General features: G+C 38.3%; 1 protein-coding gene across 1 annotated transcript in view; it reads right to left on the reverse strand.

The window, feature by feature from the left end:
* Window positions 1-444: 444 nt before the first annotated feature.
* Window positions 445-16765, reverse strand: part of LOC131137131 (kelch domain-containing protein 8B-like) — a 65452-nt gene continuing 49131 nt past the window's right edge. The window contains exons 6-7 of the mRNA XM_058084711.1: window positions 7319-7420; window positions 445-4422 (exon numbers count right to left, since the gene is read on the reverse strand). Of these exons, the coding sequence (XP_057940694.1) occupies window positions 4226-4422; window positions 7319-7420 (299 nt within the window). The 3' untranslated portion in view covers window positions 445-4225. The remainder of the gene's footprint in view (window positions 4423-7318; window positions 7421-16765) is intronic.

A 16765-nucleotide genomic window follows, 5' to 3' on the forward strand; every position in this document is an offset into this window, starting at 1 on the left:
CTCACATTTAGCATAGGCACTGAACTACTGCACTGCTGTGACAACCAAAGCCTGCCACTGGCTGCCTATACACATCATCATCATCATAATCATAATCATCATCAACCTGAGTGACAAACTGACGAAGCGTATAATTTTCTACACTGCAGTGATAAGTCGACTGCTGTCTTTAAATACATAGCCTTGACATGTTGTGTTCAACACAATGTAGTTTCACATTCACCTGTTATTACAGCAAGCACCGACACATCATATGATGAGCATTATTATCATAAAGAGAAATTATTTTGGGGATTTTTTATGACTTTTGACACCTTGTACTTGTCATATTCAACACACATTGTTTGCTTTGGACCTCAAAAAAGTGGGTTTGAATTCTCATGTTTCAATATTTGACCAAAATATGATGAAAAGCAACATTTTAAAGTTTTGAATTAATAAAAAATGAGATATTGGAGATATTTTTGGCGGTGATGCTTAGTGGGGGTTTGTGCATTTATAAATAGCTCTTAAAAGTGAAGGTACTTTTTCAGTATGACAAAATATTCAGTGTACCAACAATGACCAAATATCATTATAATACACAGTACATTGGCAGGAAAGCATTGTAACACAACATAAACAATAGTAGAATGATCTCACTTATGTCATTTTTGGAAAACTCCATACACACACACACACACACACACAAAGCAACACTTCACTGTTGTGCATGAAGCAATAAGCCGTCATGTTCATCACTGTAGAAAGCACAGTACAGCACGAGAAATAAATCACAATAGGATGACTCTTTGTTCTTATTTCCCAAAATGTGTCCAAACATGAAAATAACATGGGGTGTATCGGTACATGTATGCTTGATTTTGTCATATTAAAATTGATGCACAGGACATGTAACTGCCTCTCGATATCGTCATGTATCTACGTTGTCAACAAGTAATAGTGACTTGAGCTTGAAAATCCTCTTCCGTCATTAAAGTGGATAAAATCAATGTAGTGTGGCGCGGCTACAAGATAGAATTATTAATGCTGCACTTTTCCAAGTGTTATTGTTACAAAACGAACCAAACTGTCAAACCTTCAAACCGAGATACCCTGAAACAGAGATTATCACGTACCGTTACACCCCCCTTATAAATTAAGCACTTAGGAACCAGATCTGAACAACATCACACTAAACGTGTCACCTCACAACCTGAATCCACAACACAAAATAACACACACACACACAAAAAAAACATCCTCATCTATCAAATCATGGTCTTTTTTTTGACCAAAAATGTTAGAGGAACATATCGATGCTACCTGCACTGAACTTTTTCCGACACAAACATATAAATGTGCAAGAAATAAATGAAAGAATAACACAGCACAGGCAAAAACGCTGATACATCACATATGCATCAACATTCTCCGTCTGTCCTTTTTAGTTGAGAGCTGACTGTTTGGTGTAGGTAATGATATATGCTGATATGCTGGGGAACCATTTGCTGCATTGCAGGGGCCAGAAATGCTGGGCCCTATGCAAAAAAAAAAAAAAACAACACTTTGGCACCCCCCTCCCCAAAATGCTGCAATGCATCACCTTACTCAATTCCACTTGATGTCTTCACAAATAAGAGTGGTTAGGTGTGTGTGTGTGTGTGCTAGGTAGTATCCCTATTGTATTATTGTAATATAATACAATAGCAAATGTCCTTGTAACAATTCCACTCCAGTACCATAGGTGGCAGTGTGTGCTTGGGCTTTATCCAGGTACTCTGGTTTCCTCCCACCATGTATACCAATTTTCACGAATATCAAATATGTGCATACTCGTCCCAGGTTGAACCCGCTTCAAACATTCAAATATGTCACAAACACAAAATGTATACTGAAGTTCCTGTCATGAGAGTGGGTTAGTGTTTCATTCTGACTTCTGACTTCTGTCTATATTTACATGCACGTTGACATTGATGCAGCCCTGTGTGCAACATCATCCTCCCGTGGTCGGCCTAAACGCCCCAGCATGTAATTGGCTTCTATCAACTTGCTACACATGAATCATCCTCAAGCTCTCCTTTATTCTCCGCTAGCTATGAAAATCACAGTTGTACATCAATGGTAGGAGTAACCCCACATGGATGGAACATGGACCCACTGTGGCTTTTAAAAACAACACACACACACACAAAAGGAAAGGATCAGTACTACTCAATACAACTCTTTTGAGGGATTCTTTTAAGCAGAGGGGGGACACTGCACAACCACCAGATGGCTGGTCTAATAATAAACATTATGTACGACCACAAAGAACCAATTGGCATTCTATCTGAGCTGCAACACGCTCACTAAGGCAGTGTTTCTCAAAAAGTGGAGCGGGCCCGGTGAAGTGCCAGGGGGGGTGCGTGAGAGAGGCAAGGAGAATTTACTATGTACTACATATTGGATCGGGAAAAAGACAAAGATGGAGTGATGCAACGGATCAAAATGGTGGGATTGCCTGTCCATAAATAAGGAACAATGCCAACAAGTGTCTTGTTCAAAGTAATTTCACGCTTCAGAAGGTTGCCCAGGTTGCATCACCTTGACATGATTTCTATTTCAAAACGTGTCAAGTTGAGGTAATAAATTCACTGTGTTCTTGGCGTTCATTAAACCAAGGAGGGGGGGGAAGTACAACTTGTCCGCGGTGATGGTTGAATGTGTTGTATTATAATGCTGCAGCTTAAAAATCAATAAAAAAATGCTAAAAAAACAACATTTGATTGTCATCTGTGTAAAGATGGCTGCTTATACCATAACACAGTAACGTTATATAGCATGTTGTCTAACTGTGATTTCAGCAGTGGTGTTTTTTTTTAGAAACTAAAAATAGTACAGTAAACCTCGGATATATCGGACTCGGAAATTCGCTCACAACGGACAGATAAAAAAGAACCAATTTTTCTGTAATGCATTTCCAATAAAAAAATCATTGCATATATCGGATTTTTTATAATGGGTTTCGCCTAATCTCCAGTCCCGTTCCAATGCATTTCCATTAATCGGATAAAATCCGATTTACGCATATACCGATAAATCCGATATATGCGTAAAACGGACATTTTCCGGTATACGCATATAACGGATTTCGCTTATATCGGACAAAACCAGTGGGAACAATTGAATCCGATATATCCGAGGTTTACTGTAGTTGTATTGATATACCACTGCAATATTTCATATAACTTTTGATCACATGTTTCTACTTTATTATATTGAGACATGCACAGTGGCATGATGTATTGTATATTTGCAATTGCAATTTTCTTCAAAATGCGGTTCCTGTTTAAGTCAGGGTGTAACGGAGTTAAAAATGCACTTAATTTTTTATTTTCTAAATGTGTGAATTTATTATTATTTAGTTATTGTGTGAATTTTATCTCAATGAGTTATTTATTTTTCTTATCTTGTTTACTCTATTTTCATTGCTTTCTTTGTATGTGTGCTTATTTTATCCTTTCACTTCTACTTCCGTAGTTGCATCCCCAGCTCTGGTAGCACTTCCTCTCTTTGCCACACAACGTGATTGGCATTGACGAGGGGTGCAGAAGTGGAGGAAAAAGAACTTTATTTTCATTCTTTTGTCCATCAGAATCCTAACAAAGGCCGTTACAAGGGGTCGACAACCTTTACTATTAAAGGAGCCATTTTGCAGCGAAACATAACAAATTTTGCCTTGCCCAAGGGCGCTGCTCATCCAGGCTGCCGACATCCTCTGACGTTGACACTGTGTTCCTCGGCGATGCTAACCTCCAAACAGAAACTAGAGCCTTCAACCACCTTAAGAAAAAACAGTGTTACAGAAAAAAATGCCACAGCAGCAGCAGCAGAGAGCGTGACTCATATATGGCCCTATGTTCCTTTTAGAATATCCACAAAAGTACCCTGCTTTTATTCTGAAAAAATGCTCAACAGTTCAAAGGCATGTGATTTCTTAGTACACCGTTATGTGTGTCTATTTTTTTTTTGCTTGTTTTTGTGCATCTTCTGCAGAGAAGACAAACTGTCTCGCCGTCAATCCCAACAATTCAGGCTGTGTTTGCATTTGTCCGTGTAGCTCCGTCAGCAAATATCTACTAAAGATGCCTTTTTTGGTGTCTTTAACAAAACGTGTGTACCATCATGTGGGTAACACCTTCTACGTCCACGCTGTGTGATGTGGCTTCTTTCCAAGAATAAATCATCAACTGTTGCGTTATTGTCACACTGTTTCTTGTAAGCAGAGTGCTTCCACGGCGTTGCTTGGCCCCTGCGACACTCCGCCAATGATGAAGAGCATGCCGGGGGTCTGCAGGAGCGCAGACGAGCAGCGCGGGGTGGGCATGGGCACCGCGTATTCCCAACGTCGCCTTACTGGGTTGTAGCTCTCCACGGAGCCCAAGGGTGAGGGCTCGTTACCTGCAAGGCAGAGATAGGAACATACCGCTGCTTATATGATTACACTTGAAGGTATTTGCACAATTTTGCTAGCTAAAGATAAAACCTAAAACAAACACATAGTCTCACAAATACAGACAAAAAGATACTTAGGAAACAAAGGAAAAGATGCCTTGATGCCCCAGCGAACAAACGAAAGCAGAAACACCATGAAAGAAGCGGTTCAAGCAAGGGCAGTGGCGAAAGCTGATTGGTCCAGGACTCCAGCCTCTTATACAATCTTGAGTGTATAAAAAGCCGGGCAGGGAACGGAAGGGTGCTTTTTTGCAGCTGCGCTGTAATAAGACCTGCTTACTTGTAGGAATACAGGGACTGCAGATAAGCCTGGACGTATTGTTGTCAGGAATAAATAATCTGGTTCTCATTGCATGATTTGGTTCTTTAAGATTCCCTTATCCTTTATTCGAAACCCACTTAGAGTCCTCAGGGGGGAGGACACATAGTCTCACAAATACAGACAAAAGATACTTATACACGCACCCACACAAAAAAGGGGACGTGACAACTGACAGTTAAGGTGGAAACATCGGGTACGCATTTGACAGCTTGCTTTGCAACAAAGGAAAAGCAGAATGTTCCAGACGTCTTGATGCCCCTGCAAAGGAAAAGATGCCTTGATGCGCCAGCGAACAAACAAAAGCAGGAACACCATGTTCAAGCAAGGGCAGTGGCAAAAACTGATTGGTCCAGGACTCCAGCCTCTTATACAATCTTGAGTGTATAAAAGACCGGGCAGGGAAAGGAAGGGTGCTTTTTTGAAGCCGCGCTGTAATAAGACCCGCTTACTTGTAGGAATACAGGGACTGAGGATAAGCCCAGACGCATGTATTAGGTATTGTTGTCATTTCTACACACTCCACAAAATACCCGAAATAAATATCAAACATTTAGTTTTCTTTTCCAAAGTGGTCTTGAAAAGTTTAGTTTATTGTCAACAAGTCATCCCACAAAGGCTCCAAATTCAATGGAAAATAAGGCAATTTAAGTGAGGAATAGCTCAATATGAACGCTGACTCACTTTTCTTTAACGCAACGTTGCAGGAAGAAAAGACATTTAAATGCAAATGTACTGTAGCGCAATATTCATTAAATGTTCATTACTTCAATGGCACATTTACCTACCCGCCAGACTGACTCTACAAGGTATTCACTTCAATTAAAGTCAAGAACCAGAGGGCCTATTTAAAGATGAAATGTTACCAAATGACTTATTGTGCAGCGGCGGCTGGTGTTGCACATCTCGCTAGCATCAGGTTGTTTCCATGGAGACTGGCATCACATGGTTAAATGATAGTGATGCTTTTATTATTTATTATTTGTACAAAAAAACACACACATCACACACTCCTTCCTGCGGCTCAAAAGGCTTGCTGTCATGACTTTGATGTCGGCCCACATATGTCACGTTCATTCACTATGCTGCTTAATCTTTCCTTTGTTGCTTTCCTTTCACTCTGCATACGCCCTGCATTTTTCTTCTATTCTTTATACTTGGCATTGCTGTTCTTTTTCTTTCGAGGGTTCTCGCTCATCTGTTTCTCATATCGTCTCTTATGTGAGTCGCGCCCCCCACGCTTTTTTCTTTCGCTCAATCCTCTTCAAGGCCTCTTATCTCAAACAATCTTCCTTTATCTTTTTTTTCCTCCAAAACACAGATTCATCCCAAGTGTTACATTTATAAATAGCAACAACAGGACTTTTTTTTCTCATAATATTGGCTCGATATGATTTTGTAATAGTATGACTTTCACTCCATTATAGGAATACAAACCATTTTAATAACATTTGTAAATGACTTAATTTTTGGAAATTACTTTTTATCTATTATCTATTAATGAATCATAATAATTTGTCTTTATTTTCATAATATTAGATTTATTTTAGTTTATTCAAAATAATATTCCCACCCTATACAGATCATTTTTCTGTAAAATTATACCGTTAATAATTTACTTCCAGTAATTTTAGTCCATAAAAGAATATAAACTCATTATTTTATTATCTATTATTTAGAACTGTACAATAAAAATTGGTCTTTTCTAAAAAAAAAAATGTTGACGATAAAATATATACTTTTTCTCTCAAAATCAAAAATGACTTCATTTTGCCAGCAAATAAATATTTGATTTGCTTCACAAAACATCATGTCACATTTAATACAGATGAAGTTAATAGCATGTGTGTGTGTGTGTCTGTGTGTATGTGTGTCTCCCGAGAGTCACAGAGGATGAAATAACATTCAAATTGGGCTTGTACCAGTTTGCATGAGCAATGTTGCTTACAGTTACAAAACAAAGAGTCGATATCTGCTTAATAAGCATGTCATTGCGGAGGGCGGGAAAAAAACAAAAAATCTGACCTCTGATTAACTGTAACGATTGCTCACACGGGAATTCCTTGAAGAAATGTAGCCCAGTGAAGGAGAAAATTAAAAGCAAATAGAAAATTAATTTCCATTCAGAGTGTGTGTTTAGTGTGTGCATGTGCATGTATTTCTAGTATGTTATTAATTGAAAATGTGAATGAAAAGCAGGTATCCGCTGCCTTCTGATGTGCAGATGCACATCAGACTCCGTCTTCTGTGCGCGGATAGGAGATACAATATCATTATGACATCAAACGCTCACTCGACACAAATCAACAGGAGTTCGACGCAGCCCCGCACACAACAAAAGTTCCTCCTGCACTAAAAGTGCTGCATAATGTCTGCATGTGGTACCTTTTCACTGATATTGGCCGATACCGATCCCTTGGCTGCCACTTGCATTCTCAGTACTTTATTTGTAGAAAGATCATGGTGATAGTGGGTTGGCGGCAAAGATCAAAATGAGAACTGAATGAGAAAAACAGTACTGACCTAGACCGCCAGCCACAATGACCCGTCCTCCTAGACATCCTGCTACAAAGTCAGCCCTCTTCTCCCGCATCCTTGACATTCGACTTGGCTTCATCCATATACCTGCCACAGGTGACAAACAGGACAAAAGAAACAGTAGATTTTACCACAAAAAAGTTAACTTAAATTAATTAAATTAACAACAAACACATGTTTCACTAGCCCAAAAATTAATTCAGTAATTTTCTATTTTGCCAATCACAGGGCACATATAGACAAACAACCATTCACACTCACATTCATACCTACGGACAATTTGGAGTCGTCAATTAACCTAGCATGTTTTTTGAATGGGGGAGTAATTCTACTTCAATTTCTTCTTTCAGAGTTGTTTTCTTTTACTCCTAATAGAGCCAATCACCACAGTGATGTATGGAACACAAAACAAAGGTTCATCCAAACCCAATCCAATGTTTTTTCTTCACGATTTTATTGGCACTTTCTGGGATGAATTTGTGAAATAAAGCATCTGGTGTGCAGGTAGGCTGTTATCCCACCTAACAGAATTGAGTTTGTTAGAATCAAGACTTGATTTGCAGGTTATGAAATGGTCCCCCGCGCTAACTCCCTGCAGTAAAACACCATTACTGCTACAACAAATCAAATATTTCATCAACAAGAACAACATTTTTTTTTCCATTCAACATCTGTGCGTGCAAAAAGCTGTTTACATTTCTGCACTCATATAATTTGCTCTGCATCACTAGTCAAGGTAATTGCGAGAAAGGCAATAGCAGGGAAAGTTTTCTCGATAAGTCGAGGTGCAGTTCTCTATATTTGCTGGCTGCAAAAGATCAGCTATTCAGCCGTAGCTAATAAGGAAAGTTAAGAGGCGCCAGGAATAAAAATGTAAGCGCCAACAATACCTATACGTATAATGAAGAATAAAGCCTCATCAAGCACCACAGCATCATGATGTTTTATAATATTTACAAGTCCAGGAATAAACATTTACACATTCGGAATTCAGCATTTGCAGCCCACCAATTCACATTCAAACAGTCAAAAATCTAAATTGAATGTTAAAATTATTCATCTTATTTTTTTGCCATTTGCGTGTTGTCTTACATTGTAACCCCCACAAATAGTGGGGATCTACTAAAAACAGTTTAAATATACACTCCAAAATCAAAATTTTGATGCCCACCATGGAACAAATGTCAACAGAGAACGACAACAAGGAGTAAACACAACAGCAGGAGCAACGGGGTTCAACGAGGACACAAAAACGCCACAGCTGAACACCAGGAGGATGAGGATTGTGATCTCCCTTTAGAGAGACAGTTAGAACACACCCTACAGTCACCCTTCTTACAAAGGGTGGCCACCATCCTGGACTGTCAATCCAGAAGTACTGTTCTCGACTTCCACGCAACATCCATTCCTGACATTCCCTCAATCAAATACATATTAATGTATCTGTTTAAATTAATGTTATTTTTTTGTGGATTTTCTTTCCATTCTGACACTCTCTATTTTAGTCATTTCTTTGTAAGGGGGTAAACTTACAAAATCAGCAGAGAATCACATATATATTCATATTTTTCCCTACACATTCCCAGTCTTTGTAATGTGTGGGGGCAGAAATGTGTCTGTTGGACTCAGCTGTTGGAGGATAGCACGTTTATTTAAAGCTGTGAATCAATCCTCTCCCGTCTCCTGTTTTTGTCACAGCACTCTGCAGACATCACCAGGGTCAATAAGACACACTCAGGAAAAAAAAACCCACAGTATCGAAATAGAAAGCATAAAGACAAACAGAGTTTGTCAAAAAGATACACATTAAGCACCATATTCCAAATATCGTCTGATAACGATCTGTGGTTGATCAATCGGAACACCCGGTATTGTTGCAATTTAATTTGAAAAATTATTTGAATAAATTTGTTTATTTGTTTCAAAAAATAAAGTTATAATATTACAAGAAAAATTACAAAAATTAAGAAATTAATCTAAGAAATAACTAAAATACATACAAAACATGTTACACTTTTAAAAGAAGAAAGTGACACTTCAAATTTACAAGAAAATACAATAAATAAATACATTTCCAGCATATTACATTTTTAAAAAAAATATTAAGAAGGAAAAAATAAAGTACAATTTTTTAAATTGTAATTCAGTGCAAATTAAATTGTTCTCCAATTTTGTCATACTTTCTTTCACTGACTGTATTTCTGATGATACAATTGATGCCATCAGACAGGCAGACTTCTATAGACATTCTCTATTGTGCACAGCTGGAGACAACTGCTGCAATGCGGGTGTGATTAATAGCTCACGCGCTATCGATCACAGCGTAATCAATGCACTAATATGCATGTCTTGAGAGGATTGAGAGTGTATTCCAAGTAGCCTTGGAGGATTGGGAGAACGACACCTGAGCGATGTGTGCATGTCGTGAAAGATGATCCTTTATCAGCTAATCCTATTTGAAGCCATTACTGCAACTCCGGTAGGCCTTTCAGGAACAGCAGATTAAACACACCCTAATGGCTTTATTTTGGCTTACACTTTGTCAACACACACAGGCAAGGTCGATAAGTACAAGTGGCCATTAATCAGTTGCACTGTCATAAGCATATCACCTCCACTAAATTCAGCACTTATTTCTAGCAATGGCTTTCGTCTTTATATGATGCCTGAGGCTCAGAGCTAATACTTACATCCGTACATTCAGTAGTAACAGCAGCTTGCCAATATCAACATAGTGACTGAAAACACCAGCTCCGAAGGTACCAAAATTAAGCTGACGCACATATTTTGACAGGCTAACTTTCTCATTCAAACCTCATTACTCTTTCTTCAGTTTGTGTTGTATTATGTTCACAATATTTAATCCGTTCTCCAATATTTTCTAGTTCAAAATGGACCAATCTCACTTTATCCTGACAAATACAAGTGGCAACTAGAAACACCACTTTTTTTCAATTACTTTCTTCTTCATAAGTTCCTGAGGCTCAGAGCTAATCTTCAATTCCATCAACAAAAACAGCAGCCTTCCAACATCATTATATGAACCAAAAGAAACAGCACTATCTGTACCCAAATTGATTGTATGGAAATATGTTGACATGTTAAATTTACCAGCCAGGGGGAACCTCACTCCAGTCCCTTCTGATCTCCAATTCATACTCAAACATTTTCTCATGTGTAATGTTTGCTTTGTCTTAGAGCAGGGGTCTCAAACACGCGGCCCGCCGGCCAAAAGTGGCCCGCAGGACACTAGTTTGAGGCCCCCGCCTTGATATGAAAGTTTAATGTTACTGCGGCCCGCGCAAGTTTGATATGGATGCTGTATGGTATCATGTACCCAGAAAAAAATATTACGTTTGATTAATGTTCATGTTAAAGGTTAAATAACTGTTAATAGTTATCCTCCCTATCCGTGTGGAAGTGGTAAGTTTTGGGCTATTTAAGTTTAAAGGAAATAACTTGAAGGCTAGCGTTTAGGTCGCTAGCTCTCTAGTTTGCGAGTTAGCATGTGTCTCAAGACCCTGCAGTTGCGCAATATGTTGTAAATAAAAAGACTATAAATGTGACTATAGTCGTGTTTTGTCATGTCTAGTGACATGTAGTTGAGTTCAGCTCTTGGTGGACTTCTTCTGCAACCCAAGCTAATTATGGCCTGGATTATTAGCCCCGTTTGCTGATTCCTGATTCATAAAAAAGTGAAACACACACGTTTCCATTCCTTCCAGACATCATGACAAAACGCTCTGAATGCTGACTAATCGCTTAGTGCATCTCTCAGTCTACGAGGTCACTTTTTCCCATAGAATTTCAAGTCGGGATTCATTTGTCACAGGTCTGTGTTTTTGTCACTTAAGTCTGCTGCGGAGCCAAATAAAGAATGACTCACCGCTTCCTCTCTCACATCAACATCAGAGCAAGAGATGAGGAAGAAGCTGCTATTATTTACACTCTTGTATGAATATTTCACCTGTTTGACCGACTTCAAAGCTCATTTCTTCATACTGTGCCGTATTTTATATAGATACATCCCAATGGGAACGCATCAATTAGACATGTTTACATGAGGAGTTTTTCTTCTTTCCGAATGACTTTTCCGAAAACAATGGTATACATGGAGAGGAATATTCCAATCTCTTGTCTACATGGGCCGCTATAATCAACCAGAATAGTCAATGAGGCATAGGCAGTAAAACAAAAACATCAACATCACGTGATACCGACTTCTCTGAGTTTTTCTTTCACTTGTTGGAATAACTCCGTATTGCCAGTTTTTCGTTCATTCGTTTCGTGCATTCGTCAGTTGTCTTCCGCTTATGAAAATTGGAATTACTTCTGCAAGGCATTATGGAGACAACAAAATATCAGGAGAATGTCAACTGAGGTGACTCATGCCTGGCCAAATATTCATATATTATGTTGGCTCACTTCTGGTCCCGTGACAGCGACAAGGCGGCGGTGGGTCGGTGGAGTCATCGTTCTCATATTGCCTGTGTACACAACAACAAGTTGGCATTTTCATATTTTCCACATCATTTCAAACAGTGGAATCGATCATCTGCAGTCTGAGTCTGTGAGGCAAGCTCAGCTCAAGGTGATGCAGGCCAAGTCTCACTTTTAGTTCTGCTAGACCGAAACATGGTGAGGCTGCGTTTCTGTTTTATGTTGCCAAAATCTGGACCAGTCTTCCAGAAGATGTGCGACAATCCTCAACCTTGGCAATGAAAACACTTGTATTCTTCTGTGCATATTTTGGTAATGGAAATGGTTTTATTTCATTTGAACATGCATCAGATTACAATTGAATGCATCACATAATCAGTTCACAGTTCCACATGTCCAAAAGGAGTAGGAAGAAGCAAAGCTTATTAAATCCTACCCCTCCATCTGGTACTTTTACAATCAGTAACTGTTACATTTGTTCACTTCCTGCTTTCCTAATACAACTTAAGCTGTTTTTTTTTTTACTTTATTTTACTTTTATTTAATATTTTGTCACATACCAAAGTAGGAGGTGATATGACCATCCAATGACATAGTGGGTACCATAGTAAGTGTCAATATAGTGATATATATAGCACATCATGACTGGTTCAAGACTCTTCATCCTTGTATTTAGCAAACATCAACTGCTTGTATTGTTTCTTGAATTGGCTCATCGTTGTGCATTGTTTGACTTCCTTACTCAATCCATTCCATACTTTGATTCCACATACTGAAATGCTATGGCTTTTTAACGTAGTCCTAGCATATAAGTGTTTCAAATGTAGTTCTTCCCTGAGATCATATTTCTCCTCTCTTGTAGAGAAGTATTGGATGACATTTTTAGGTAATTGGTTATTTTTAGCCTTATGCATTATTTTAGCTATTTGAAGATCAACTATATCAGCAAGTTTAAGTTTATAAGTTTATTTGTGATTTTAGAAATAAGGAGTTAGTATGTAGGGGGCATTATGAATTATCCTTACTGACCTTTTTTGCAGTACATTTAGCAAGTGAAGATTGCTTTTATAGTTATTACCCCATATTTCCACACAATAAGTAAGATATGGTAGAACCAGTAAATAAAATATATATATTTTTTTAGGGAGGGCGGGGTTGCTTTGTTTTATGGAATGATTTGGGATTTTTTTGCAAATCACTATGAATTGCCATGTGCATAAATAAACCACCCTTGCCTTGCCTAAATGTGACAACCTCGAGCAAGTAAAAAAAGGGAGTGCCTTATACATTTTGTACCTCTGCAGTCTCTCCTCTAACCGATTTGCACACTGTAATGACTCTGCAGACAGAAGATGCAATCAGCAGAAACAAATGTGATATAGCCGCTAATCACAGGATAATATCAGCTGGCTGTGGCGAAATTGATAACATGCCTTCGTCTAAAAGTCACACAATGCAAAATGAAGCCTATTGTCTCAGTCCTGCCTTCTTAAGGTCATTTTTCTCCTGTCACCATGTTGTGTCCATATCTGTCTTCTCCTCTGGACATAAACTAAGACGCATCCATGAGATCCATGAGAACATGGACGGACCTCAATGTAGCTCAATTACTGTCAGTAACACACAGCTCACAAGGGCCAGAGCCCATCAGCTTCTCGGCATGTGTGTGTGTGTCCTCATGATGTGTGTGCAGGACAGTGGACATGAGTGTCGATGCGTAATGATTACAAACAGTGCTTAGTTACAAAAAAGGCAAAAAACAACCAAGTAGTATGGAGGCTGTATCTACTCTAGTAGTCTAGTACTCCTCTGTACCATGACTCAAAATTACAACAAAAAAAAACAACATAATAATAGAGAGAGAGATAGGCCTCTATTAGTCCATATATACACTACCGCTCAAAAGTTTGGGATCATTTGGGAATTTTTTGGCCAGTCTGAGATATGTTTTTTTCTTGGCACTCCTGCCATGAAGTCCAGCATCCTGAAGTCGCCGCTTAACTGTTGATACTGACACTGGTGTTTGACGGCTACTATTTAGTGCAGCTGCCAGGTGACGACCTGTGAGGCGTCTTTGTCTTAAACTACACACTCTCAGATATTTGTCTTCTTGCACAGTTGTGCAGCGTTTTTCTGTCCTTGTTAGACCCAGTTTGTGCTGCTCTCTGAAGGGAGTAGTTAACAGCATGGTAAGAGATTTTAGTTTTATTTAGATTTTTAGATGGCTTTTCTAATCATCATTATAAAATGATGAACTTGGATTAGCAGCCATACCAGGAGATTGAAGCAGAGGACTGACAGTTGTTGATAGTAGGCCTCTATGCAAAAATGTACATCCTTCTTTGAAAATCATCTGATTCATTTTAATTTAAAAAAAAAAAACCAAAAAACCTTAAACTGTATTATGGAAAGCAGGAAGTGAACAAATGTAACAGTTACTGATTGTAAAAGTACCAGATGGAGGGGTAGGATTTAATAAGCTTTGCTTCTTCCTACTCCTTTTGGACATGTGGAACTGTGAACTGATTATGTGATGCATTCAATTGTAATCTGATGCATGTTCAAATGAAATAAAACCATTACCATTACCAATTGTTTGCAAAATGGATAAAAATGTTTGTGAAATGCATGAAAATGTGTATTTCTTTGGAAAACAAAGACATTTGCAAGTGATCCCAAACCTTTGAGCGGTAGTGTACATATACGAAATGCTATAGTCAGACAAGGGGTAGACATGACAGGACGATTGGACAGGAGGATAGGGGAAGGGAAAAAAATATGAATTCCAAACAAAGCTCCTATAGAGGAGTACAGTGTGGGACTAAAAAAAACCTCAGCATACATTTGCACAAGTAAGCACATTTTTACACAACATGAACACAAAACTAGCGCCACAAAGGGGAAAGGGCATGCTGAAAGTCATTGCCACATGCAGCCAATTACGGCGCAAAATGTGGTCCCCGCCACGTCCACAAATACAGCCTTTACACACTTTACAAAAGCCATTTTCACACAACCTCTAAAAGCCCCCATCTTCAATGTCCCTTATTTTTTCCAAATTTTCCCATGAGTCTGTGCAGCATCGGTCCACTCTGCAGGCTGCTCTGCTTTTAACCAGCACCAAAAGCCAACGTAGGGGAAAAAAACATTTAAATGCAAATCACCTTGATTACAACATTGTAAAAAAACAAACAAAAAAAAAACGCATTTAATGAATGTGCTCAGTAACAACAAATGAAAGGATGGCTCCAACCTCCATTAAAGAGTATAATCATCATCAAATTGTTTTTCACACTGGATAATGTGGCTTAAACCTCAAGTAATACTCACTGGATTAACCTGAAAACCTACTACTCTACTGCATGTTCTTCAAGTGGAACAGCACATTTTCACAGAAATATACCATAATTTTTGATATACTGGTACTTTTTTTGGATGATATACAATATAGTATCCGCCGTCATTAAGTTAATGGTGAATGAGGACTAACATCCACCAAATACGGCATCCTTTTTGTGTCTCTGACCTTTTCTCTCCACTGCTCAATTGCAGCTCTTCTCGTTTAGCTGCTGATGGTGTGCCATGCTGAGTAATGGAAGTATTGTCCCTCCTGCCTTGTTATAAGGTCACTAGTTCATCATATTGGTAACATTTGGTAACTTACTAGCCTGCTGAAATTGTTTACCAAGAAAGGACTTGGTCATTAGTTTCTTTGAATATTACATCACAAAATGTAGTGCAAAAGGTACTGCAAAACCGCCGGTCCACGAGGCGGATTATCCAGACCAAACAGCACACAGTTTTCTCAGGTTTCACAATTTTTGAGTAGTCAGTGTACAGCTTTATACATTTCTTATCCCCTGAAAATGATTCATGATGTGGTATTGTATTCCTCTCATATGAAGTGTAACAATGCTGCATTCCAAAGTACAATGTTGTGTTTACAGCTTTCAAGTATCAAAAATACGATTAAAAAAAGTGGGTGGGAGAGCACCAGTCTGTGCAAGGCTATTATCCTTCGAAGCTGTGCACATTAAACCGGACAAGAGCAAAAATGATCAATGTACTAACATGATCAACAGGCAGAGGAAAGCGTGAAGGAATGCCAGTATCGCCGTGAATAGGGATTTATTCTGCACATAAATGCTGGAGGCTCTTTTCACATGTGAGGGAACACATAACCCTCGTATCATCAGCTCACTTATTGAACACCATCTGTCTGAATATCCCCCAAACACACACGGAGAAAAAAATGTCTAATTTAGTTGATTAATCTTGATGAATACAAATTTTAAAAAACATTTCAGTCCAAGAATAATCCCTCAATTTAAGCATAGTTTGTACCAGCATGTCATTGGGACTTAACTATCGTGTGTTTGCATTAAAATAGATTGGATTAATTTGGCCTGTTGGTGCAAATCTGTAGTAATTCTAAAGCTCCCCCATATGATAAATCAAAATAAGAAATCCGAAATTACGAGATAAAAAGTCGAAATTATGAGATACCAAGTCAAAATCCGTCATTATTTCGACTTTTTATCTCATTATTATGACTTTTTATCACATAATTTCGACTTTCTTATCTCAAAATTTCGACATTTTATTTCGTAATTTTGTAATTTATTCAACACCATCTGTCTGAATATCCCCCAAAGACACAAGGAGAAAAAATGTCTAATTTAGTTGATTAATCTTGATGAATACAAATTTTTAAAACATTTCAGTCCAAGAATAATCCCCCAATTTAAGCATAGTTTGTACCAGCATATCATTGGGACTTAACGACAGTGGGTTTGCACAAAAATAGATTGGATTAACTTGGCCCGCCACTGAAGAAAAAAATTATCCCAATGGTAAATCAAAATGACAAGATAAGAAATTCGAAATTATGAGATGGAAAGTCAAAATTACAAGATAGATAGATTAGATAGAGCTATTGGATAGATTGGATTAATTTGGCCCGCCACTGAAGAAAAAAATTATCTCAATGGT

The sequence above is a fragment of the Doryrhamphus excisus genome, chromosome 10 (genome assembly GCF_030265055.1).
Source record: "Doryrhamphus excisus isolate RoL2022-K1 chromosome 10, RoL_Dexc_1.0, whole genome shotgun sequence".
Taxonomy (NCBI): domain Eukaryota; kingdom Metazoa; phylum Chordata; class Actinopteri; order Syngnathiformes; family Syngnathidae; genus Doryrhamphus; species Doryrhamphus excisus.